This window comes from Nelumbo lutea, chromosome 4 (genome assembly GCF_056320005.1).
Source record: "Nelumbo lutea isolate HS-2025 chromosome 4, American lotus-T2T, whole genome shotgun sequence".
Lineage (NCBI taxonomy): Eukaryota > Viridiplantae > Streptophyta > Magnoliopsida > Proteales > Nelumbonaceae > Nelumbo > Nelumbo lutea.
The window spans coordinates 44,990,736-45,018,128 of NC_142687.1; the positions used below are offsets into that span (position 1 = coordinate 44,990,736).

General features: G+C 38.9%; 2 protein-coding genes across 2 annotated transcripts; one reads left to right on the plus strand and one right to left on the minus strand.

Moving 5' to 3' along the window:
- The first annotated feature begins 411 nt into the window (after nt 1-411).
- On the plus strand, nt 412-878 carry LOC148855531 (B-box zinc finger protein 20-like). The gene is made up of 2 exons (XM_088984918.1): nt 412-597; nt 702-878. Exons 1-2 carry the CDS (start codon nt 412-414, stop codon nt 876-878), a joined length of 363 nt encoding a protein of 120 aa, XP_088841044.1.
- A 24,097-nt stretch (nt 879-24,975) lies between these two features.
- On the minus strand, nt 24,976-27,180 carry LOC148855532 (uncharacterized). Its single transcript, XM_088984919.1, has 4 exons — nt 26,906-27,180; nt 26,668-26,787; nt 25,954-26,520; nt 24,976-25,825 (listed from the first exon to the last, which is right to left on the minus strand). Exons 1-4 carry the CDS (start codon nt 27,178-27,180, stop codon nt 24,976-24,978), a joined length of 1,812 nt encoding a protein of 603 aa, XP_088841045.1.
- Nucleotides 27,181-27,393: the final 213 nt, after the last annotated feature.

Below are 27,393 nucleotides of genomic sequence, written 5' to 3' on the forward strand. Positions count from 1 at the left end.
TTTATATATTTTTTATAATATATATTGTAAAAATAAAAAAAAACCAAAAAACCGATGAACTGAATCGGTCAATTGATTGGTTTCGGTTCGATTTCGATTACCGGTTTTCTAAAAACTGATAGTACCAGTTCGATTACAAAAAAAGGTCCACGATTCGGTTAACTGAACCATGAGCACCCCTAAATTATTCAAAACTTAATAATTAAAAAATAATATTAATAAAAGTAACATTAATTAATAAAAGTAATATTCAACCTCTTATAACTCCATACACGAATTTCCGATCTTCTCTCTTAAAAGTCCTCTCTCTTCTCTTCTTCTTCATTGTACTATCTATCTTCTGTTGCTAATTTCTTTCCTTCCTATTAAATTTAGCTCTCAGCAGAGGCAAATCCATATAGCAATTAGACAATGAAGATCCAGTGTGATGCTTGTGATAAAGACGAGGCTTCTGTCTTCTGCTCTCCCGATGAGGCTGCCCTCTGCTATGAATGTGATTGCCGTATTCATTCCGCAAATAAGCTCGCCAGCAAACACCTGGGCTTTTCGCTCCTTCACCCTTCCTTCAAAGAGGCTCCTCATTGTGACGTCTACCAGGTAGAATTTCAGATCTCTCTCTCTGGTATTATTTGTTTAGAGTTTTTACGTTGATTTTAATTATTTTTTTTCCTTTGTTTAATTTCTATTTCGTGTTGTTGTAGGAGAGACGTGCCTTTCTGTTCTGTCAGGAGGACAAGGTGATTCTCTGCAGAGAGTGCGACCTTCCTATTCACATGGCCAATGACCACACCAAGAAACATAACAGTTTTCTCCTCACCGGCGTCATCCACCTCTGTACACCACCAATTCATCCACCAATGAAGCCTGTGATTCCCTAAAGCAAGTGAGTAAGCACTGATGCTCGGAATTGCAGCGGCAAGCACAGAAGCAAGCAGCGGCGATTGGTAAAACACAGGATCAATGCTCATAACATAAAATGGGGTTGCGTGGTTTGATCTACGAGAAATACCCATAGACGAGATTTTTGCCTGTGGTGTAGACCAATCCACGAGATAACATGGATCAGTCCACACCACAGGCGAACCGAACATCCTAAATTACAGGTGTTGCATGTTCCCAAATGCAATATCTTGTGGATATTCCACGATGCAAGAACACCACCTTAATTAAGGAGAATTCAAGAAGGGGGGTTTGGAGAAAGGAGAGGTCACATGGCATGGACAACCTTGCTTTATATATAGTATCGATATAATATAATATAGGTATTTATATATTCACATATAGGTTTATATTATATAGGTATTTATATATTCACATGTTGATGTGTCACAATCTGACCCATCTTACTTAAATGATTGAACCAGTGACCCATGACCTAGAGGCAGAAACAATTTATCCTCCCAATCAGTTCTTAAAACATTAGTTAAATTCACCACTTAACAGGTTTTATTTATAAGCTTTCCAAGACAAAAGAAACCAAAATGCAGATACAATAACCTCCATCTTCTGCATGCACGTATATGTTTGGAATGGCTTTGATCAACCAAAAAAAACTAGTGAAACGGTACCTATCGAATGTCAAGCTAAAGCAATCACAGATTTAAAATATTGGAATAAATTTAGAAAAAAAAATAGCTTACATTATGTAAGCCATTTCACTTAGGAGGTGGAAACCAAGGATTCTGGACTCAAATACAGAATACATATTAGCTCAAACAAGATTGAAAACTGATAGCTCTGTAGTTTGATGCCTTAAAGGCATCATTTTAAGGGTATTTTAAGCCTTAAAATAGTAAAAATGTGCCATCTTCCCAATTAAATTCAATAATATGATCTTTAAGGGTCTCTATGCAAATATTGTGGAAAATTGTGAAAGTTTCATGGCTGAAATGCATTTTTTGGAAAGTTGGTGTAAAGTCCAGCTGAGAGAGGGGGTGTTTTTGTGAAAAAATGAGCACAGGAGGGCGTCTTCTATCTGCTAAACCCAGAATGGCACCCCTCCTACTGTATTAGCATGCTCACCTCTCCTTAGAAAACCCTAGGGCAACTTCTAACTCATTCTTTTCATCCTTAACAAACCCTAGCCGCCCCTAACTACTAAATCTCCACCTTCCATCCCTTCTAATCTCCACCATTCTTTCTAGGGCACCCTCTTTTTAGCTTTTCAACCCTAGGATGCCACCTACCTTCTAATCCTCACCATTCAGCCCCTAGCCACTAGATCTCAGCCATCCACTCTAGGGCGCCACCCACTCCTTTTAATCTCCACCTTTCAACCCTAGGTGCCTCAATCTCCATCATCCATTTCTATGCGCCCAAATCTCAGCCCTACATAATATTGGGCGCTCTCTCATTTTCTTCTCAGCCTTAGGATCACCTTAGAACCATCATAAACCTTCATTCTAAACCCTAGGGCGACAATATCTTTGCAAAAACCCAGCTTCCGCCCCCTTCTTTCTCTCTAATCTTAGTTTTATCCACCCTTCTCTATAAAAAGGACCCAAGGGGCCCTGAGAAGGGGTTGGATTCTGCTCCCAAGTAAGACGGAAGGCTAATCTTAAGAAGTTCAAGGGTAGAGAAAGAGGAGAACGCCCATGCAAGAGGAGGGGTTCCTGCTTGTAGTTCGCCTAAGCCACTACTGCCACCTCTGGATTCGGATCCCAACCATTAGTCTTAGATTTAATTTCTGTTCTTTCATTTTCAGTTCCATTTTTTCCATTCTGCAATTTACTTTCATTCAGTTTGATTTTTGTTTTCTTTTTTGCAGATCTGAAATTCAGCCAGGTAAGACGAAAGGCCTAACTTGAGAAGTTCGAGGGTCAAAGGAGAGATCCAGAGACTGCTACTTCTGATCAGATTACTAACTTTTTATTTCGTTCATTTTATTTATTTATTTATTTTTCTGCACTTTTCACTTCCAACACTGTTCGAATTTTATTTTAATGAATTTTAGTTTAATTAATTGAATTCAGTGTTTCTACAACTCTCAATTGTGTTCTCTTTCCTAGATTTAAGTAAATAACGATTTTTTCCTCGCTTCCCTATGGATACGATCCGTTCTCACCATTTATTACGTTTGTAATTGTTTGAGAATAGAAAAAAATTTATAAATATTAAAACTGGTATTTCGAAGTGGTTAATGACACACTTCCACCAACACCAACAGCCTATACAATAAGACAAATTTAAGGTAAATCCAAACAAAACTATGCCATGCTTGTTAAAATCCCAAGCCATTTTATTGTAGAATTTCAATATTCCATAGTAATTTATTACAGCGGACTATGTTTGAAGTTGAAAATTCAGGAATGATTTGTGAGAACTAGGGGTGGCCACGAGCCGAGTTTTTCAAGAACTATTCGAGCTCGGTTCATGAAAAGCTCAGATTGACTCTATTTAAACCGAGCTTTGAGTCAAGCTCGAGCTCACTGAAGCTCGGTTCGTGAGGCTTGTGAACCTAGTATAATAAATAAATAATTTTTTATTATATACATACATACATATACACATATACATATACATATACATATAAATATATAAATATATATAATAAATAATTTTTATTATACAATAATATTTTTATTTTTTATGTATAATAGTAAATAATTTGTATAACTCATATTTTTCGCATGTAAAATAAAAACATTTTTATATGTATGTTCTTATTTTTTATATCTATAATAATAAATAAGTTTTATAATTCTTAATTTTTTGCATGCCAAATAAAAAAATACTTTTATATGTATAATTTCTTATTTCTTAGAAAAAAACATGACTTGTAGTTGAGCATGAGCGAAGCCGAACTGAGCTCGAACTTGTCTGAGCTCAAGCTCAAGTCTCTAACTCAAATCGAGCTTGAGTTGTTCTTCCATGGCTCTAACAAATTACTATCACCCCTGCCATATTCATTCTTCAAGCTTGAGAGAGAGGTAAGAAATTAAATTAGTCTCATAGATGACAAGGAAGGGAAGTAAAATTAAGGTTGGAATGGAAAATTGAAAACTGGTTCAAGAAGTAAAATTAAAGAAAGGAAAACAAAAATTAGAGAAAACTAAAATTGTGTTTAATGTTTATAAGTGAGGGTACTTTTATCAACTTCAAATTATATATTTTAGATTCAAGTCTAATATTCTATTATTGAGAGCATTTTAGTAAAATATCTCTGTCTTCTTATATGAATAAATACTCTGTAATTTCATGATCAAAGGGGATATAAATTAATATGTTGGTCCATGGGCTGCAAATTGGCTTTGACCATCAGGCCCATTAAATAAAAGGTTTGGGAAAAGACTTGCTGTTGCCTGGCCTGAAAATGATCTATGTGATGCCCTGCAAATTGGCCCATATATCTCAGCTGTCATATTATTCCCATCTTCCTTTCTCTTTTTCTTTTCTATTGATAGTCAGGGTCGTATTAGCAACTAACAGTTGCACCAAGCTGCAAGAAGAATATTTTAAACAATTATCAATGTCCAAAAATGGCAAAAAAAGAACAAAAACTGAAAAAAATAGTATTTTATTCTAAATGAATATATAGTTCAAATCTGGGAGTGTGATGTGTATATAGTGTTGTAACAAATGAAGGAAATTTTGTAACAAATTCTAATTGTGTTAAGGGAGACTGGATTTCTTTACAATCTAGTCTAATGTTTTTTCATTTTTATTGCTTTTAAAAATTCTATATGATCAACATGAAGAAAACAAAACAAAAATGTGTTCTTTGTCATGAGATTTCTCAAAAAAAAAAAAAAAAGATAAAATAAAATGTTTTAGTATGGCGTGAAAAAAGTAATCCCATTTTTAAAACCAACTAGATGATTTGAAAAACAAAATCATCGGCGTGTGGCATATACACCCCAACATCTCATTACAAAACCTCGTATAAGTGCTTTTCTAAAGCCCTTTTACCAAGGCCACATGTAAATGGATTTTGCTACAATGTATAAATAAAAAATATAATTAAGGAAACAAGAATTAGTATTCATTTGTTTGGAAATTCTACCTAAATATGGTAAGAATGTATTTTTGACTATGCCATTGAGAAAGAAAAAAGAAAAATAAAAACACCATTTATTTTACCAATACAAAACAAGAGCAGGTCTCAGGTTCTTTTTTGATTATATTCTTTTCTTAGTGGTGACAGCCTTTTGAATTTTGATGAATGGAAACTAAGTGACTATAGGGGAAACGAATTATAAATCACCATTTATTTTGCTATACTCTTTTACTATATATGTAGTTGATGTATGCGCTTTTAACAGGCCACTGGCATGTTGACACGTGGCTGAGGGTGGAACCAATCAGAGTGTTTGGTAGGGCAGGGATCGGCGCCCAACGTGGGACCAATGGAGCAACAACACGCGGCGAGCTCGGATGACTGCTCGCCTAGAGCCGAACCGCATCCTGACTGTCCGTGTATGTTAGTTGTCAGATGACCTCAAGTATAAATAGGGCATTACCCCCCACCCCCACCCTACCCCCAAGTAAAGGATCGAGAACTCAAGCTCTCTTACCAGTCTTTGAGATTTCCTATTCTCATGAGGCCTCATCTTGGTGCTCAGCACTTCGGACCTCGTCCACCTTGCACCTCACTAACTTGACCGTTGGAGTTCCCACCTCGGGTTATCAATTGGGGCCTCTAACGTTCCCTTCCTTGTAGGTACTCGACCTTGGCCTCGGTCAACCTTAGCCGACCTCGAGCAAACTTCACCAGCCCTCGTCCACAATGCACCTCGGGCTCCTCTAGCCCTCAGCCTCAGTAGCCCTTAGCTACTTCCAATAGCTAGCTTGTCTAGGAAGCAAAACAATTGGCATCGTTTGTGGAATCGATTGCTAAGACTTCCCCCAATCTACAATTCAACTTCCAATGAAATGGCTAGAAACGAGAGAACTACCCAGAACTTGGTCATCCAGGGACCAACTCCAAAGAGTCCTTGACCGGCTTGATGACCTCACACAGAGGCTGGATGAGGTGGGGTGACCGGCAAGAGGCTGCCTGTAGGGTGGCCGCCCCGCTGGAGACCTAGGGCATCACCATGGACGCCCTTCACTGGCTCTATCGGCTAAGCACCTTAGTGGACCTTACCGAGCCGACCCCTCAACATCTGGTAGAAGCAGCCGAAGTGTGAGCCCACCTCTGAGGACCCTCCGACCTCCTGGTCGAAGGGAGAGCGAATCATTACAATCTTGCAACCAATACCGAAGCCAAAAACACCGCCGCCGACAAGGAAGCCCTCAAGATGAAGGCAGGCAATCGGGCCACCACAACCCCCCTCTGAGGGCCGAGGACCAACACCTCGCCTCCTCTTCACCTTGTGACTCAAACCTTCGATACTACCTCGATGACCAACGGGCCAAAAGAATCCAAGACATACCCAACCCGTCCCATTGCTGAGGAGACCAGGACAAAGCCGAGGTACCCGTTGGCCAACAGATCGCCGACCTACAGGCACAACTCGGTGTGGTGAAGGATGAAATTTGGCAAGTCAAGGAGAGCTGAGGTAACACCTCGGCAAGTCAGCATCCCTCCACTAGGATGGACGCCTTCACTGCCGCCATCACCTCAGAACCTCTTCCACATCATTTCAAAGCTCCCACACTGGAGACTTATGATGGCACCTCGGACCCAAACGAACACCTAGAGAGCTTCCAAGCACTCATGCTCCTATATGGGTATCCCGACCCATTGATGTGACAAGATTTCCAGGCGACCTTCAATGGGGCATCTCAGCGCTGGTTCTCTGGGCTCCCACCCTGCTCCATTAGCTCCTGAGACCAATTCACCAGTCTTTTCCTCACCCACTTCATTAGTAGTCGACGATGCCAAAAGAGTGTCGTCTCAATCATTGTTGTCCGATAGTGACACAACGAGAACCCACGGTCCTACATCAATCGCTTCAAGAAAGAAGAACTCGAGATCGCGGTCTGTGACCTCAACTAAATAGTCTCCATGCATGCAACAATCCAAGGCTTCCTCCTCGGGTTGGCCCTCAAGTGCTCTATTGCCAAGATGTTGCCTAGAACTAAGGCAGAATTTTTGAAAAAGGCGCAGAGGTACACCACCGCTGAGGAAGCCTCCGCCAATGAGCACGAAGGTGGAGAGGTCGACTGCGACCGTGGTGACCACTGATGTGAAAACAACTGCGGCAACAACCACAACAGAAGGAAGCTGTCAGCCTCATCCTACAACCAGTACACGCCACTAAAATCCACCCGAGCACACATCCTCTTGCAAATAGGAGGGAAGAGTATATGAAGTGGCCTAGGAAGAGAAAGAGGAACCCCAAGAGGGGTGACCCAGCAAAATACTGCATGTATAATCGTTGCGCCAACCACGACACCGATGATTGTTACGACCTCCAAGACGAGATCGAATCCCTCATCCGCCACGGATATCTGAAGCAGTATGTTGACACCGACCTCATCACCTTCCCTCAGCAGCAACGGTTGTAATCAATCATCATCATCAACACCTCAACCTTGGTTATACCCGCAGGCTGGACCATGTAGCTCGACTTTGGCCAACCATGTAAAAATTTTTTGTAATAAAGCAAGTTCCTCTCACCTCGCCTCAAACCCTCAGCATATACGTTCTCATCTTGATCGAGCGACCTTCCATAGCATACAACCTTCACCAAGGTTACACGTTCATACTGGACCTTGGTTTAAGGCACATGGCCCTCAGAGGTCATACGCCTAGTCGCCAGGTCCCTCACATCAGTTGACCAGCTGGCCACAAAATACAACCTTCACCAAGGTTACATGCCTGGACTGGACGTCAACCCAAGGCATACAACCCTTTGGCAGCCACACACCCTTGGACGACTGGTTGGTCGAAGCATACAACCTTCACCAAGGTTACATGCCCAGACTAGACGTTGGTCCCAAGGGATACGAGTTCTCATCCAACTGATAGGGCAACCTGTGAATCTGGCCTTGGCCTCGGAGAGACCCTCCAAGTGAGCGAGTTCTCATCCAGGCTTGAGAACTGGCATCGGCTCTTCGCTTGGCACAATTTATGGCAGAACAAACGTGCTAAAGGGAACAACTCCACCTCACTAAGACCAGGGCGGTCCGCGGCGCCGACTAGGCTCCACACAACCTTGGCCGCTAATGGGTTTACATGCTCTGTTCCCCATGGGAAGGGTAGCCAGGAGAGCTATGGCGTGCACCTCCCTTCTCGCTAAGGAAGGGGGACCCAAATTTTTGGCAGAAGATAGGTTATCGAGCGTTGAAATCTTTAGAACTTGCGACCTTTCGGAAGGGGGCATCGACCCCTACACAGAAAAATGCAACTGCGACAAAGGCACAAGATACACGAAAATTCCATGCCGGGCAACTTAGAATAGGCTTAATACCTCGACGACCTCTTCAGCTATCACAGACTCCTCCCCGACAAACAAAACCTCGGATGGTCACACCTCCTCAGTGGGCATGAACACTTCAGCTGTTGATGAAGGCAACTGAGACCTCGGACATGTACCTTCCTCGTCCTCTCACTGATGACTCTCTAGGCTCACCTTGCTTCATCACATCAGATACATTCCACACCTCGGCGTCCCTCTCTGCCTGCCTTTAGGCACCTACGCACCCCTCCTCTCCAGGGACCTTGCCCCCTTCAGCTCGAGGCATCCTCACCATTGATGGCGGCCACACATCACCACATCGGCTTGGGTTAAGATTCACCTTGGCCGTCGTCTGCACCTCGATGGGCCCCCTCACTAGTGACCTCGCCTCACCAGCTTGGGGCATCATCACCTCGGACGCCGGCCATGCCATTTGCCCCTCCTCATCAGTGACTTCACCCCCTCAGCTCGGAGCATCCTCATCGTAGACGATGGCCATACCTCACCTCCTCATCTCGGATCATCATCACCTCATGTGACAGCCACACCACTGCGGCCCCCTTTGCCCGCCTCTTGATGGTCGCACACTCTTCAACTCGGAGCAGTGTCATCTCAGACACCTGCAGCCTTACGTCTACCACCCTCTTCGCGCAGAAGCCACATACTAACGTCATGACAAGTAACCCACAGCAGAAGCGCAGTTGTCGACAAAACAATTCTCTAAGCAACAAAGCAAGTACTTACCTCGGCCATCCCTATGGTTGACCTGGCCGAGGCACCCTCCTGGCTGAGGCACCCTCTCTGGATGAGGCGCCCTCCCTCCGAATGAACCCTCGCCTAGTGCCCACTCTAGCGACTTGGCCTACTCAAGTAGTAAGTCCCTGGCGTTCAATGACATCCTTACGCAAGCACGAGCTAACTGATACTTATCAACGAGAAAGTGAGCCAATGAGTCGGGCTGACAACAGGAATCCTCCTACCCAGGAGAGCGAAGCTAAGACCAGCCCGCGACAAAGCTTCCTCCGCCACTAGGGGCTCAGCTCGTTTCCCCACCAAATTGACCTAAATGACCAGCCCTTTGCACCAGATGCAAAGGAACACCACCTTGTCTCGTGTACGGCCACAACCCGATTCCCACTTCGGGTGCAGTCCAGACCTTCAATGCTAGGACCCGTCACACGCGCGGATAACACCCGATTCCGAAACTCATCTTGTGTGTGGCCACGACACACCCACTTGTCATCTACACCTCACACGGTGATGACCGGCCATAAGATGATGTCTGGCCTGTGCACGGACTCATCAACTTATCTGGAGCACACGTCTGGGCCCTGGGGGGAACGCACGCATTGTACTTGTAGAAAACACGGTACCAAAGCCGAGGATAATGTCTACATGCTTATAAGACAAACTACCTCCAACGAGGCCTCGGCCGTAGCCGACATCTCCACGCTCCCAAGCCGGGCTATCCTTAGCAAGTCCAAAATCGACACACAAGATATTTCAAGAGTAGTTTATTAATTTCACCAGGTTTGGCTCAATCTATTTTCTTATCTTAAAAAGTTATAAACCGTTTGGGCTGGTACCCTACACTATCAAGTCTTCCTTATCACTTAATGGCAGGTGAATTTCTTTGATTTTTTTTCTACATATTCACCGGGTACTACAACATTTAATCAAACAAGGCCTTGTTTCCTCATAAGTTAATTAGGGTGATCACGGGTCGAGTTGGGTCAGTTTATTGGGGTTTTCCCAACCAACCCGACCTGGTCGGGTTACCTGAGGTGAAAATCGAAACCGGTCCACTGATAGGCCAAACCGACTTAGTCGGTTTGAGTCGGGTTGGGTCGGTTTCGGTCAGTTTCGGTTTTGCTCCTGTACAAAAGGACACCTAATTGAATTCTAATTGTAATTACCTAATGGGTTGCATATTTGGTGTAAAAGATTATAGAAAGTTAGAAATTATAATAGATTGCCTATTCTAATTGTAATTGCCTAATGGGCCTTCTAGTTCTAGTAGAAGACTAGTTATAGTTAAGTAGGAAACTACTCAAACTAGGAACTACCGAACTAGTCTCGGTTCGGGTTGGGTTGGTTTCGGTTTTCACACAAGAAAACCAAAACCAACCCGATATATCGGTTTATATATTTTCCCAACTCGAAACCAATCGATACTGATAAAAACCCGACCGACTTAGGTTGAATCGGTCTGGGTTGATCGATTTGGTCGGGTTGAACATTCTTATGAACAGCCCTAAAATTAACCTTTGTTTCAACCTTTTAGAGATCCATACCAGCCCTATAGTCTAGAGGTGCAACTTGGATCGTGTTGGGTTGGCAATTTGTTAATTTTCAATGGGCCAAACCCTAACCCAAGCCCACTACATGATTGCAAATAAGGTATGTGCACAGAATGTCAAAAGTAAGAAGTGCCCCAAATCATTCCAAAAAGGAAAAATAAAATGAGACCCAGTTTGGATGATTTGATGTTACTAACGGTGGATTAGCTTTATTTGATACTGGCTGTGAGATCAATTATTTTGCTACCAGTTATAGAAACAATTGAGAGATTAAATGATTGTGGGCCATAGGAGCAAAATGATTGGTCCCACAAACAGGTACCGAATTCAGCTAATTTGATCTTCGATTTTATGTTTATTAATACATGTGGATACGGTTCAAGTATGATATCGAAAAAACTTATAACTCGATTAGTATCGTAAAAGTGGCAATCAATCGGTTGGCATTTATCAAAATTGATGGGGATTTTCAATTGATAAATAAAAGCCCATCTCCATTAATAATTGGAACACATAATGCAGACCCAGATGTGCCACAGCGTATGTGATTGGGTTTGTTCGGTTGGGATCTGTTGGCTCTGCTAGACCCATGATAGCCCATTTAATTTTTGCTACTGAAATCAGTTTTTCTTTTGATTTCTTTCCTTTTTTCTTTTAACGGATCAAATCAACAATTTATTGCAATGGCCCAATTTTAACTGGTTGTATCTAATCTCCCAGATAGGAATAGCAAAGGAGTGGGTTTGATGAGGGTTTTGTAAATTCTAAATTTTATTCACCTCCCTAGACTTTTTAATATGTAACTGTCTCAAAATAATAGCGGGTTGGATTTTAAGAATCTAAACTTTATTTATACATAAAAATGCAAAACCCTTTCTGACCCTACTTTCCTCATATTCAAAGGTAGGGGCAGGTTAGGTTTAGAATTTACATCTAATTTTCTTTTATTTTTTGTCATATACAAGCAATAAATAAAAAAAGGGGAAAATTTTCGACCAGTACCTTGTACTTTGGCTCGGGTGACAATTTGGTCCCCAAACTTTAAAATGTGACAATTCGGTGTCCAACCTTTGAAAATGTAACAATCCAATATCCAAACTTTCAAAATGTGACAATCCAGTACTTGCCATTAACCAGTCTGTTAATCAACCATTAAGTGACATTTGAAAAGTCAAAAATACCCTTCGAATGCCATCAAAACATTGGCAAAAAAATGAACAATTCCAAATCATAGATTCTTCTAAACAGTCACCAACTTTTTTGAATAGAAGAGGATAAGATTTGGGACTGTTCAGTTTTTTGTCAACATTTGAATAGTTGATAAAGAGAATTAGATGGCACTCAAAGGTCATTTTGACTTTTCAAGTGTCATTTAACGGCTGATTAATGGATTGTTTAACGACAGGTACTGGATTGTCACATTTTGAAAGTTTAGCTACTGGATTGTCGCATTTTAAAGTTCAGGGACCAAATTGTCACTCGAACCAAAATACAGGGTATTGATCAGGAATTTCCCATAAGAAAAATAACAAAAACAAGTAACAAAATTTCCAATTATTTGATTAAGGCATATAAAAAACACATAATTATCAATTATCCTTTATGTAAATTTTAAAATATTATTAAATTTAAGACGTAATACATAAAGTTTACATACTTTCCAACAATATGCGGGTGCAATGGATCACTCGTAACAACATTGATCACTCGTAACAACATTTCAATCGGCCTGGTGCAATGGATCACTCATCACTAGACTTAAAATATTTTACGATGAGAGTGGTGAATTGACCTCAAATCACAATTCTTAACATTTTTTACAAATAAAAAAAAATAAAAACTGAATTAAAATATTAATTAATACATATATATATATATACACATATTATACGTGGAATATAATTATATAATTTTATTGATATAATGCATATTTATACATTTATATATAACTAGTTGTGCCCATGTGATGCATGGTAATATCCAATTTCTAATCAGATGATTGGAGGGATTAAAAAGAAATGCAAAATTATATCATTGCTCTGGAAAGAAAAACACTTTACCTAATAAAAATAGCAAAATAAATAATTGATTAATGAAAGATAGTCAATTCATTAATTTACTATTAATAAAAATGGAATAATATATTTACTAAAAAAATTGGGAATGTCTTTATTAATATCAAAGCTATTTTTTATCTCCAATGATTATTAAGCTGGACCAAATCAATATATAAATTAACTTACCAACATATAAGTATATTTAGACTAGGTTCTTTTTTTTTTAGGAAAAGTCGAGGGTTTTTTACTTCAACATAAGCTACATTTAAAATAGCTAATTAAGAAAAAATAAAAAATCTAAATTGGTTTAGCACTTACCTATCGTCATTAATCATAATCACTAAGCTAATATAGAAATTTGCCCAATATATCTAACGGTGTTATTATAATTATACATAATTATTTTCAAAATGGACAAATTTCTTAAACTACCTCTACTATTTAGCTAATTAACAAACCGTACCTATATTGTTTAAGTATGATCTTGCACTACCCCTACTGTTTCAGACAATGGTTATTACCGTTAAATTCTAACAAGAAAAGATGAAAAGTTAGTTTTACACTTCTGTTAAATCCCATCCATCTTTCCTCAAACGTTGGCACCTCCTTCCCAGATCCTAGTTTCATGTGTATCATGATCACTATAACTAAAGCCCCATTACCTATTGAACCATCGTCTTCGAAGAAGATCAAGGTGACAATGGCACAGGAGAGGAGCGGGAAATAACCTTCGTAGAGGATTAAAGGTTATAATTCCCCCTTTAATCCCGATGCTCTCTCCCTAGATCCCCCTTTGTCATCCTCTCTGATGAGAGCAGAGAGGATGACAGAAGTAACCTAGCGCGTTCAAAGTGTTTCTCCCCTTTAATCCTGCGGGCACTCCACAAAAGAGAACTGAATTTCTCTTTTGAAAATTTAAGTTCGGGTAAAAAAGAAGGTACAAACGGAGCCAGTTCATAGGATCGGAAATTGGATTTTTTCCCTTTGGGGAGATGGGAAAGTAACCCCATATACCCACCCAACATGAGGGGCCTATGCAAAATTGGGTTTCTCTTTCAGGGTATTCTAAGCAAACAATCCAGAAAAGCCCCGAATCCGAATATGATGATTTGGAAACTCTAGCAGCTCGGACTCAAATGTGTACTGCAATTTCTGGTTCTCGTGCTAACAAATCTCTCATGATTAATGGTTAGGAGGTGTTAAAACCTGAAGCTTATAACGTTGTGTTTGGAAAAGTTTTCAGGTTTTGAGCTTTCAAAGGCCAAAAACACAAAGCCCAAGTGCTTGTTTGGGACGGCCGAAGCTTCTGGCTTTTCAAGGTGGGCCTCACACGGATGGTAATATAAGCTATATTTGGTGAAAAACTTAGAAAGCCCAAATACCACTGTCACTCAGTCAAAAAAAAAAAAAAAGGTAAGCTTTTCTGGTGAAGTTTGTTTTAGTAGCTTCTTCCAATGGCTCAATGAAAGTAGATCAGCCTGTTTGGGGAGTTTGAAGCAAAGTGGCCTTTTGATTTATAAGGTAGGCCCCACACAGGCAGCCTATAAGCTATTTTTGGTTAAAAACCCGGGGAGCCCAAATTGACTAGCAGTTAATCATTGGAAGGGTTATCCACTTTAGCTTTTCTGAATGATTTATCTGGATTCTGGAGCATTTCAAAGCAGATAAACCAGTTCAACTGAATCTTCATCTCAGCCCTTCCAAACAGATCCTGAAATTTAGTAGGGCCACAAACGGATTGGACTGGATTTGGTAAAGGGTATATATGATCCAATTTAATAAAAATCTGACTGATCCGAATTCAATAAGAATTTGTTAGATTTTTAGAATTATGATTTGAATTTGAATATCTTATCGGATATCAATTTTAATTTGGATTGTAGTAATAAAAACTTGATGATATAATATAAATAATATATAATATATAATTATATAAATAATGTATAATATATAATATTTCATAGCTAATGAATCAAATTGAGCCATGGCAGATCAGATCGGGGTATATTCGAATTCCATCCTTTAACTAAATGAATTGACTTTTTCTATTCAATTTGATTTGTTAGGATAAGGGAGGCATTTGAATCTGGCTCTTACGGGCTCGAATCGAATTTAGATTCAAATCTGATCTGATCTGACTTATTTACAGCCCTAAACTTCAGACTTTGTACTTGGGGGCTTAGAAGTGTTTTACATTTAGATTATCATATATTTAAAAGCAACTATTACCAAAAGCTCAAGCTCAAAATCACCAATTTTGTTTTTCACTGCCCAAAGCTCAAAAATAAAAGCTTATACAAGGTGAGCCGCCCCACACATACAGCCTATAAACTATGTTTGATTAAAAACCCGGAGAGCCCAAATCACCTGTCAGCTAGTCATTTGAAGGGTTGTCCGCTTCAGCTTCTTTCAACAACTTATCTGGAGTGTTTCAAAGCAGCTAGACCAGTTTAGCTGAATCTTCAGGTAAGCCCTCCCAAACGAGTCCTAAACTTTAGGCTCTGTACTTTGGAGCTTAGAAGTATTTTGCTTTAGATTATCATGCTTTTAAAAGCAAATGTTACCAAAATCTCAAGCTCAAAATCTAACAGTTTTGTTTTTCACAGCCCCAAGCTCAAAAACAAAAGCTTATACGAGGTGATCCCCACAGAGATAGCCTATAAGCTATGTTAGGTGAAAAAATCTACAGAGCCCAAATCACCTGTCAGCCAGTCATTTGAAGGGTTGTTCACTTCAGCTTCTTTGAGAAACTTATCTGAAACGTTTCAAAGCGTTAAAACAGCTTACCTGAATCTTCAGCTCAGCCCTCCCAAATGGGCCCTAAACTTCAGGCTTTGTACTTTGGGGCTTAGAAGTGTTTTCGCTTTAGATTATCATATTTTTAAAAGCAAATGTTACCAAAGCTTAAAAACAAATTTAGATTATGAAAATCACCAATTTTGTTTTTCACAGCCCAAAGCTCAAAAACAAAAACTTATACAAGCAAAACTAGTAACCTCTGGTTATTCTAAATTTGTTGCGTACGTATTATGAACTGCCTATGTAATACTGGTTTAAATGTGCATAAATTGGACGATAACTCAAGGCCCAACTGATGTTGGTGGGCCTGGGCTGATGTTTCATCCCCAAGGAAAAGGTTTCTGGTCAGATCAATCGATCAAATAAAGACTTAGTTTCCACATAAGTAGGGGTGCAACTAGGGTTGATCCATGTTATCATTTACACTGTTTTGGGTTCAGGTTTTCCGTTGGATCCACTGAAATTTTGACAAAATCCTAACCCCAATTTGCCCAAATTGCACTCCTACACATAAGCTTACCCTGTTTCCCCATTTGGAGGAATGATGTGACCAACTAAAAGTGAAGATACGAAGCCTATGTCCAGGCCTATACTCTTGCTGCAACATGGGCCGGGTTGGATAGGGATTTTGTTAATTTTCAATGGGTCTGAACCCAAACCTGAGCTCGATGTAGTTGAAATTCTTCAAGTTGGGCGGTCTAACTTGTACTACCATAACCATGCATTAGAGCATTCATCAAGTAAAAGTAAAGGCTTTATTTTTAATGCAAGGAGGAAATTCTTTGTTATTAATCCAAGATGCATTGGGAAATATTACTGTAGAGTTTTACCATTATAAAACAAGATATCTTTTGGGAAGTCATTTCCCAAAAGAGAACCAAACAGGGACCTAGTTCTGATAATTTGGGCTTTCATAGTTTTATTTCTATCTGACTCGACAAGAAAAATTTAGAGGCCTTCAAATCTCCTAATTCAGATGTACTGAAGTATTTTTCAATTCGAACCAGTTTGAGCTCTAACCAAGCCCAATGTATTCTACTTATATATTAGGTGTAATTGGAGAGTGGAACCACTCCCAGCCCCAACTCAAAATATGCAGGAAAGGCCTTGGCCCTGCCAAGATCAGTCTGATTTTGCATCCATAGTTAAGTGACGTTATTATATCTAGGATAGAACATAAATATTGGGAAATCCATAATATTAAAATGGAGAAATATTTTGATATTTTCAATTAAGAACAATATATAATGTTAGGTGGCAGGGTGATTTCACTTTAGAGTTCCAAACACAATTTGAAACTTTTTATCAAATTATTTAAAACTCTTGATTTGCATTCATTTAAGATTCTTATTCCTTTAACAACATTCTTCCATTCAAGTTTTGGATGAAAAGAAATAAGGTGATGTTTGGCATTAATGATGATTTCTCCTTGTCGATTATCCAAAAATCGATGGTTTTTGAAAAATCATCAAAATTTGTTGTTCGGTATCATTTATGCCATGTAAGCTGATTTTTGAGAAATCAGCTTTGAGACTGTTTGGTACTGATTTTCAAGGGCCAATTATTTTTATATTAGAGTTATTATTCAGTGCCATGTTGGATGCCATGTCATCCTAAAAAAATCGGAATCAATTAAAAATCAGGAAATCACCAGAAAATGTGATCCCTGAAAATGGCTGATTTCAATAATCAACTTTTGGTTGATTTCTCAGAAATTGGCATAATCAGCCAACCAAACAAGAAAAAAAAAATTTGATTCTTCAAATTCTGATGTGGATCCTACGTGGCACTGATTTATGGGAAATCATCATTGATGCCAAACATCACCTAAAATGTTGAGGGAGTGAATTTGGAACACTCATGTAGAATGTAAGATTGCATGGTTTTAGAACCGCTGTTGACCCAGATGGTCGGACCATTCGGCCTAGGAACTATCCAGACAACTGATTCTGTTTTAACCCAAACCCGGTCTCGGGCCAAAAACCGTTGAATCGGCCAATAATCCGTTGGCCTGGGTGGTTGAACCGTCAATCCGTCAACCCATTAAACAGTTTTTGGCCATTCATTTGTTTTTAATTATTTTTTTGAATTTTTGAATTTTTGTTGTCAAAACGGTTCGTCCATTCGAACCAAGTGATCAAACTATCGACCCAGAAACCGGTGGTCAAAATGGTTCCGTTTCCTGAGTTGTTTTCAAAAACCATGGAAGATTGAACTTCTTCTTCTTCTTGCATTTTGGTTTCATGTGAAATAAAGGAAAATGAATCATTTTCCAAATTTTCCCGGTGTATCTTAATACTAGAACAAAATAGTGCTGCAAGATATGAACCAAATGACTTGCAAAAAATTGGGATTAATGCCATTTTACTACGATTAATGCACATTTTGTGTGGAAAAGGTTTATGTTTAAAGACATTTTTAGGCAATCAAAAACTGAAAAATAGCAATTTTTTGGAGAATATTGTCTTCTTCATTTTACATGAATACTTTTTCTTCCCTACAAACATTGTAGATAGTATTAAAAAAGTTCAGAAAAGTATGGATAGGTCCAATGCAAATTTCTGAATTTCACAGTAGAAATATAAACATTCAAAATGTCAAAAACCCCCACTCTATACACCAATGCCCGCCCATGAATTGGCATCAATTCTGAGCTGGCACCTACCCCAACTATACTTTGGGCATAAAAATCCTGACCCTGGGCTGAACCGTCATTCTCCCTAAAAGTTGAGTTACATCATCATGTTGGAGCACTATTCATTTTATAGGGTATAGAAACACCTCGGCCTCTCATTTATGAGAACTGAGGTCATAATGTGTTTCCTTCATGTCAATACAAGGGGGGTCGTATATAGGAATTGCAATGAGGTGGGTTTAGGGCAGGCATTACATTCCCCATCCCCAACCCCGACCCCCAAATCATCCCCAAACCTCGTCCCCGATCCCCATCGAGGAAAGGAATTCTCCTCCATCCCTGACCCCGACAAGGATGAATTCCTCGTCGGAGACCTGAATCCCCAATTACATGAAGAGTTTAGGAAGATATATGGGGCAAGACCATTGCGAGTTGCGGTTGGTGACGATAGACGTCCGACGGGTAACGACGACAATGGCAACGGTGATCGACAACGATAGATGAAGGAAGAACTAGGGTTTTAGCTTTAGTCACCATAAATGTTCTGTAGTCTGTTCAGTTCTTTCTTCTTTGAGTCTTTCTTTGTCCTCTGTCGAGTGGTAATCAACGACGATAGACGTTCAGTGTCCGACAGGCGACAGCAATGGCGGTGACAACGATAGATGAAAGAAGAACTAGGGTTTTAGTTTCAGCCGCCACCTCTATAGACTGTAGTCTATTCAATTCTTTCTTCTTTCAAACTCTTTCTCAGTCCTTTGTCAAGCGGTAGTCAAGAGACTAGTCTCAAGAATCTTTTAGAATTTTAGATTTTTGTCTTTTAAATTATACTTTTTTAAGTTTTTATAATGTTTAATTAAAATTGTTTATTATTATATTGCTATTTATAATTTATTAATCAAATAAATGAATAATATATAATATAATAATTTTATAATATATATATATATATTAATTGGGACCGGGGCGGGGCGGATTTGCATTCCTCATCCCCATCCCCGAACCGGATCGGGGATTTAGTGATAGCCCCATCCGCGACCTGATGGGGGATTCTTAGAATCACAAAATTCATGAGACTTGATTCTCATAAAATATACCAAATGAATCATCATGAACAAATGGGTACTCTTCTATCTGGAATCTGACAAGGAAAAATAAAATGGATCAATGAGTTTATAACTCTAATTATAAGAGATGCATGCAATGCACGGCTGGTATTAAAAGATAATCAGGCATATTTTAGAAAGGAGTGATATAGGTTTCCTATATAGATAAGTACCTTAAACTAGAGAATTTCTTCCTAAATGTGTCTACCCACTCAAAATAGGTTATTACTTAGAAATAACCTTGGTGATAATATTACCTTATGTAAAAATTAATTTAATTCAATGAATGTAGGAGGGTTATTACTTAGAAATAAAACTTGATTTAATCTTTCAAATGAACAGTAAAGTAATATATAAAATATCAAATAAAATAATAACTTAAACTTTCAATATTAAAAATGGGTGTAAAAAAACTTATGAATAAAAAATATAAGAATACTAACCCCATACTTACTACTGGGGCTCATTTTCTACTAAGAATAAGGAAACCGAATCGGTTGGCAGTAGCCCATGTTTTATCTTTTATTTAAATAAAGAACCACAAAATTGTAAGGGACAACCGAGAGAGATAGAGAGAGAAGGCTGACGTGGACAACCAATAAGTTTTGTAGGTGCATTGTATTTGTATGATAGGCCGGACCTGTCCACCTAAAATTTTGAACTTTCTAGGAGGGGGTTTCAATTCAAGCTGACCTCAGTTTCATAAGTGGATGCCAAGAGGAACCTTGTCAATCAAACCATGGAATGTGAACAATTAAATCTCCAACCTAATTCCTACCCTACCTAACTCCAAGATCAAAGTGGTTTCTATTCTAACGTTTCCTCTTTCTTTCTCAACCATAAAATAATTAATATAAGACAATAAGATAATGAAATATATATATATATATAATTTAACAATGAATATACAAAACAACATGTATGCGACTCCTCCATTGTTTGTTTTTGAAATCAGTTCGAGATGTGCCAATCCTACTTATAAGTATGTATATGATGAATCTAGACTATTGCGAATTAGGATTGGGATTTTATTAAAATTTCAATGGGCCCAATCCGAAGTCTGAGCCTCAAACAATATAAATTATTAGCTCGATGAGGTCAGCCCAATTTGCACCCTTAAATGTAGTCCCATCTAACCTCTTCGATTCGATTCAGTTCCCTCTGCTTGGGGTCATCCATGAATGTCGTCTCTCTCTCTCTAATCCAGTATTCACAGGTCGTGGTAGTCAGAAAAGGCATAAAAAATTTGTTGGGCAGTAATGCAAAACCATGATTAACTGTTTTGAAAACCAGAAAGGCAAGAGAATGACTAAAAAGAACACATATTAGTAGCGTAGCTAGGAAAGACAAGCCTTTAAAAGAAGACCACAATGTCTGACCTTTTGAGCATTCCAACTTTTAGGTATGAATAATATTCGCAAGCCGTCTTCACCCAACTAGCACGTTTTCTTTAATGGAGTTAATTGTGAAGATCCATTCATATCACAAGTCACAACTGATGAAGACGGTTTGGAGTATATGAGACCATATATTTTTGCATACTTAGCTGCTCGGCAAGCTTATTTTACATGTTCATGAACCTAGGTTACGAAATTTTCATCACCTCTCCTTTCATTTGTTTTTTCGAGAATGACAGTTCAGCCTAGGATTAGAATTTTTAAGTCCAAAATATATTTGAAGTATGTGTCAGATCGGAATTGATGCCAATTTACGAACGGGCATTGATGTATAGAATGAGAGTATTTGACATTTTAAATGTTTATAAGTTTACAGTAAAATTCAAAAACCTGCAATGACCTATCCGTAGTTTTCCTTTTTTTTTTTTTTTTTTATGGTAATGGGTTAAGTTTTCTTTCATCTAAAACTGACTCATTTGAGATTCTTATTTATTTATTTTTTGCGCCAGAAGATAAGCTAACGGTGCCCCTTCATGAGATGGAAGGTCCTTTGGTTGAATCATACATCCAAAACAAAATAATTGAAAATTGAGAGTGAGTAGTTATGAATTCATACTTGTCAGGCATACAAACACCAAGACCGAGGGTTTCTCATTACCTTTCTTTTAGAAGCTGATGATAGGTGACTAGAACTCTTTGTTAAAGCGGGGTAACTTTACCGAAGGTATTATACTCAAAATGATTTTGAATTTTCGAAAAGTCAATAACATAAAAATTTAACAAAAAAAAAAGGGGAAGATTTTCGATTACTACCATATAATTTGTGCCTAGTGTCATTTTGGTCCCCGAATTTTAAAATGCGATAATTCAATACTTAAATTTTCAAAACGTACCAATTAATTGGTATTTTAAAAGACATAAATGCCCTTCGAATTTCATCTAATTCTCTTTATCAACCATCCAAATGTTGATAAAAAATAACAGTCCTAAATCCTTATATATTCTATTCCAAAAAAGTGGGGTCACGTCTCAGTGGGCATTCTAGTGACCCCACAACTTTCTTGTATAGAAGAGAAAGGATTTGAGACTGTTCATTTTTATCAACGTTTGGATGATTCATAAAAAGAATTAGATGACACTTAAAGAACATTTGTGTCTTTTCAAATGCCATTTACCAGCTGGTAAACGGGCTGAATAACGTCAAGTACTAGATTGACATATGTTTTAAAGTTTGGGTACTGAATTATCGTGTTTTAAAATTCAAGAATGAAAGTGGTACTAGGCTCAAAGTACTAATCAAGAAGTTTCCAAAAAAGAAAATGAGGAATACTTATTACTTAGTCACGGGCCCATTCATGCAATCCATTCCTGAGCTGACATGTGTGTTTAGATGGAGTGCTCAGGAAATTTTCTGATGACACAAATTGGCCTAGCCAATCTATCCGACCTATCGGTTGGCCAAAACATCTATAGAACATCTAAGGTTCTGATAAGGATTTCATTGAAAAGCTCAAGCCATGCCTGACAATCATCTTCCAATAAGAGTGGAACTCTTCAATGAGCATGACGTCTCCTCTATAAATAGGTAAAGTTATCATCTCTTAATTACTTTCATCGCCGACCAGGCCTTCTCTACTCAGTCTGGCAACTCCTTGCCTACTTACATATTACCCAAATCATCAAAGAGTTCCCCTTTAGGGACATATTAGGACTTTCTCTTTTGTAGATGCATTTAGAAATAGTTCGGCTCACCTAATCTCCTCGACAACCATGCCTTTTTGTGGGAAACAGATAGAAAGGATCGACAACCATGCCTCCAAAGACTTGCACCAACAATAGTGACTCATTGAACCGGCTCTTCTCTCAGTAGGTCTCCATGACTTCCATAAAACCATGGTCACCAAACCCTCCACAACCTGTTACACAAGAGGTGTTCCAAAGTCTCTGGCATCAAGTGGATGACCTCTTTACCCTATATGGGCGAAAATGTATTGGATCATGATCCGGTCCAATTCGAGAAGATCCGACCCGATATATATATAAAATACACATAGGTATATTATTTATTTATTTATAAATATATTTTTATAAAATTGCTATATTATTTATTTTTTATAAAAATATGTATATATGATGAAAATAATTAAAAAATACTTGTATTTCCTACTTTTGATTTTTTTTGAATTAATAGATTTTATTTCTCTTAATAATTTATTAATTTTTAAAGAAAACAAGTCCGATCAGATCAGATATGAAGATCCGACTTACCGATAGGATTCAAATTCAAATTGAGTCCTATTAGATCCGATTGGGTCTTTGGGTTGGATCAAATCCAACATTGTAATGTCAAATCAGATTCGAATATACCCCGATTTGAATCCAAACCTATCCATTTGCATCCCTATTACCCTACAGACCCATGACCATGGAACACCACCTCAGTATGATTAGGACCAAGAGCTCCCGATTAGATAAAACACCAACCTAGGTAGCTGAGTATAACGGACACTCTAGAATAATCAGCATCCTTGGTCGTCAGGTGATCAAGTCCATCGTCCTGATGACAGAACAAGTAGCAACCTCCACAACTACACTAGGACTGACTCAGTTATGGATGGGCACAACTAGGTCCCAAAACCAAGTCAGAAGTTGAACCTCAATGAGGTTTTCAAAGGCATGTGAGCTTGCCTTTAAACGGTTGAGGAAGGGAGAAGACCACAACTTACCCTTAGGTAGTAGTTCCCAAAGGATCCTCCATTCACCACACACATCCAAGATGAACCACTCCCAACCAACTTCAAAATTCCAAATATACGAGCATAGGATGGAATAGGGGAGACCATAGACCATCCAGAAAATTATAGGGCCCTCATGCTCCTTCACAGTTACAACAAGTTGCTCTCTTGCAAAGCCTTCCATGCCATATTTATAGATGTAGCACAGTAGTGGTGCACCAGACTACTGCTCATGTTGATCAACTCATGGGAACGGTTTGTGAATATGTTCATAAACCATTTCATTTGTGGCAAGAAGTATAGGTGGACCCCATATTTGCTAATGGCAATTCAGTAGAAGAGGGACCTTGAACCTTCTCTTCTAGTGACGGCCCTCACTAACAACATTTGGTGTTAGGAATTTAGCTTTTCATTAGAAAGGAAATTGCCCAAGGACATGGCCAACCCCCTCTAAGCCAAGAAGTACATCAATGCCAAAGTGACCTAAGCACACCAGAGAGCAATGAAGGAAGATAGGTTGGATTAGAGGAAGAGAGATAGAGATAGAGAAGACTGCAAAGAGATAGATTGGAACAACTATAGGAGGAAACCAACCTGGGTTGATGACCTCAAGTACACTCCTAAGGCCCTGAATTACAACCTTTATACCCTTTTCAATACTTTATAGAAATAGATTCTCCTCAAAGTTTGTAAGTAATTCTTCCTCATATGGTGGGATAAACTCAAGTCAAATGAAATAAGAGAGAATGGAACAAGTACAACATTTTTTTATCAATGACATGGGCACGATACTAAGGACTATCATGAATTGAAGAATGAGAACGGGCATCTCATCTGAAGGGTAACAGAAATAGAAATGGGAAATTTTGTGAGAAAGACTTTTCTTTCTTTCCTTTTTCTTTTTGTGTTATTCCATCTTAGACATACAACCATATATATAGGGAGATATTAGTTATTGCAACCAACTCTCCAGCTCAGATGTAACTAACTCTTCATTTACAATTTGTATTATCCCCCCTCAAGATGAATATGGATATTGAGCATGTTCATCTTGCTTATTAAGCGTTGAAAATGTGAGGGTTGCAAAGCCTTGGTGAATACATCTGCCACCTGATCAGAAGAGGACAAATGCAATAAATGTAGGAAACCATTCTGAACTTGATCCCAGACAAAATGGCAATCTACCTCAATGTGTTTACTCCACTCATGAAACACAGGATTACGAGAAAGATAGATCACAAAATGATTATCACAATGTAACGAGATAGGTAATGAAACTGTAATGCGAAAGTCAATGAGCAAAGAAGAGAGTCACATCAATTCACAAGTGGTGGCTGCAATAGAGCGATACTTCGCCTCAGTTGAACTTCGTGCCACCAAATTCTGCTTCTTAGACTTCCATGTGATCAAAGAATCACCCAAGAAAATACAGAAGCCAGATATGGATCTCCTTGTATCTGGGCAACCAGCCCAGTCACTGTTAGAGAAACCCTCAATTGTGTAGAAGAACCTGCAGAGAAGAACAAGCCAGCTCCAGGGGAAGATTTCAAGTATTTCAATACACGATGTGTAGCTTGTAAATGAAGATCAGTAGGTTTTTCCATTTATTGAGATAAAATCTGCACAGCATAAGAGATGTCAGGACGAGTGAAAGTGACATAAATCAACTTCCCAACCAACTGTCTGTAATATGAAGCATCAGCAAGAAGGGCTCCACTATCCTTGGCCATCTTATGATTAGGATCAATGGGAGTAGAGACAGGATTGCAGCCTAATTTCCCATGGTCATTCAACAGGTCCAACACATATTTTCTTTGGCAGACTACAATTCCCTTGTCAGATCTTGCAACTTCAAGACCTAAGAAGTACTTCAATGAACCCAAATCCTTAAGCTTAAACTTGGAGCTAAGGAACATTTTGAAACCATCAATGAGTGCAGTGGAGTTACTAGCTATAGCAATGTCATCAACATAAACTATCAATGCAATAAATACTTCAGTGGTGGATCTTGTAAACAAAGAGTAATTAGCCTTTGATTGAACAAAACCATACTCAAACAATGCTGCAGAAAATTTAGTGTTCCATTGTCTTGATGCCTGTTTAAAACCATACAATGATTTATTTAGTTTGCACATTAATCTGGACCCTGCTGGATAGTGAGGGGGTTTATCAACTGCATAGCCCAAATGAAGATCCATATAAACATTTTCCTTCAAATCACCATATAAGAAAGTATTGTTAACATCAAGTTGAGCTAGATACCAACCAAAATGAGCCGCTAGAGCAAGAAATACTCTCACAATATATTCTTTTGCAACAGGGCTAAAAGTCTCCTGATAATCGAATCCTTCTTGTTGGCTATAACCTTTAGTCACTAATCTAGCTTTATGTCTTTCTATGTTTCCATCAAATTTTAACTTCACCTTGTATACCCATTTACAACCCACTGTTGGTCTAGAGGAAAGGGAACAACTGACCAAGTGTTGTTCTCTTCCAAGGCAAGCAATTCAGCTCGCATGGCTTCTTGTCAATGGTTGTGATCCTTAGCTTAAAAATAGGATTTTGGTTCATCAAGAAGAGACAAAGAAGTAGTAAAAGCAGAATGAGAATCTGAAAGTTGGGATGTTGAGAGGAAATTCTGAATAGGATGTGTTGTAGATAGATGGGATGATTTAGCAGGTAAGTCATGATGGTACGCGGCTAGGTACTGTGGTGGTTTAGTCACTCTTGTACTCCTTAGAGGTACAGGATCAGAACAAACCTCTGGCTGTAGATGAGAAGCAGCAGGGGGATGTGCATTAACAGGAGAAGTAGGAGGATTTTCAAACACAAGAGTGGATGAGTAAGGATTGGAAGGAACAAAAGCTGATGGGGAAGAAGCATTGTCAGCAATAATTTGAGGTTGCGGTAAAGGATGAATGACAGAGAAGTCAAATAAGGAGGGTTGTGCATCACGAGTATGTATAAAAGATGTAGCAGAGGATGAAGAGAAGGAGAATTTAGATTCAAAAAATACTACATCCCTAGAGAAGAAAATAGAATGATCATCAAGATTATAGAGTTTGTACCCCTTCACCCCATTGGGATATCCCACAAAGACACATTTTATAGCTCTTGGATGGAACTTCTTTCTATTATGTTGTAAGGTGCTAGCAAAACATAATGAGACATAAATACTGAAATGGCCATACTGGGGAGCTTTATGAAACAAACACTCAAATGGTGTAAGGTTGTTCAGAACAACACATAGTCCTTTTGTTGTGCTTCAGAGAAAATCTTGAAATAGTCCTTGTTACATTTTCCACACTGGCAGTGGGCCAGAGGTCGATAACTCCTTAATTCTTCCCATATTCCTGTCAATACAATAAATAGGCATCAACAGTTCTTGTTCCCTGAGTAATTGTACTGAGAGACAACTGCAAATTACAAATTTTTGAATCATCCGGTTGTGAGAATCTCTTCTTCAAGACCTCCCATATCTATGACGCCGAATTGATATGGAACACAATGGATGCTATTGGAGGGGAAATTGACCGCAGAAGCCATGCAACGATTAAGTTGTTGCATCTCATCCAAGCACCGTGAAGAGCATCATCCAAAGTAGGTTCTTTAATGGTTCCATCCACGAAACCGATTTTGTTTCTGATTGGCAAGGGTAGAAGGAAAGATCTGCTCCATGAAGCATAATTAGAGCTTGTGAGTTCTAGTGAAACAGTGACCGATCCATGATGATCAGAATGATGAAGGTAATATGGTGAAGCAGGATCCAACAAGGGTGAGAGTTCCACCACTGATGTAAAACTTGACATGATAAGTAGAAAACTAGTCCACCTAACAAATTTGGAAATTTTGGGTTCCCCTAGCACAGATAATATAAACAGTAAGAAAATCTTGAGCAAACAATACAGACAACAAGAAAAGAGTGGTAGTTGATGACCGGTTCTGAAATACAGTTCTCAGACAGTCTGGTTCTGAAATCTTGAAATGCAGCTCTCAGTCTGTGGAGTCTGATCCCTCACCAA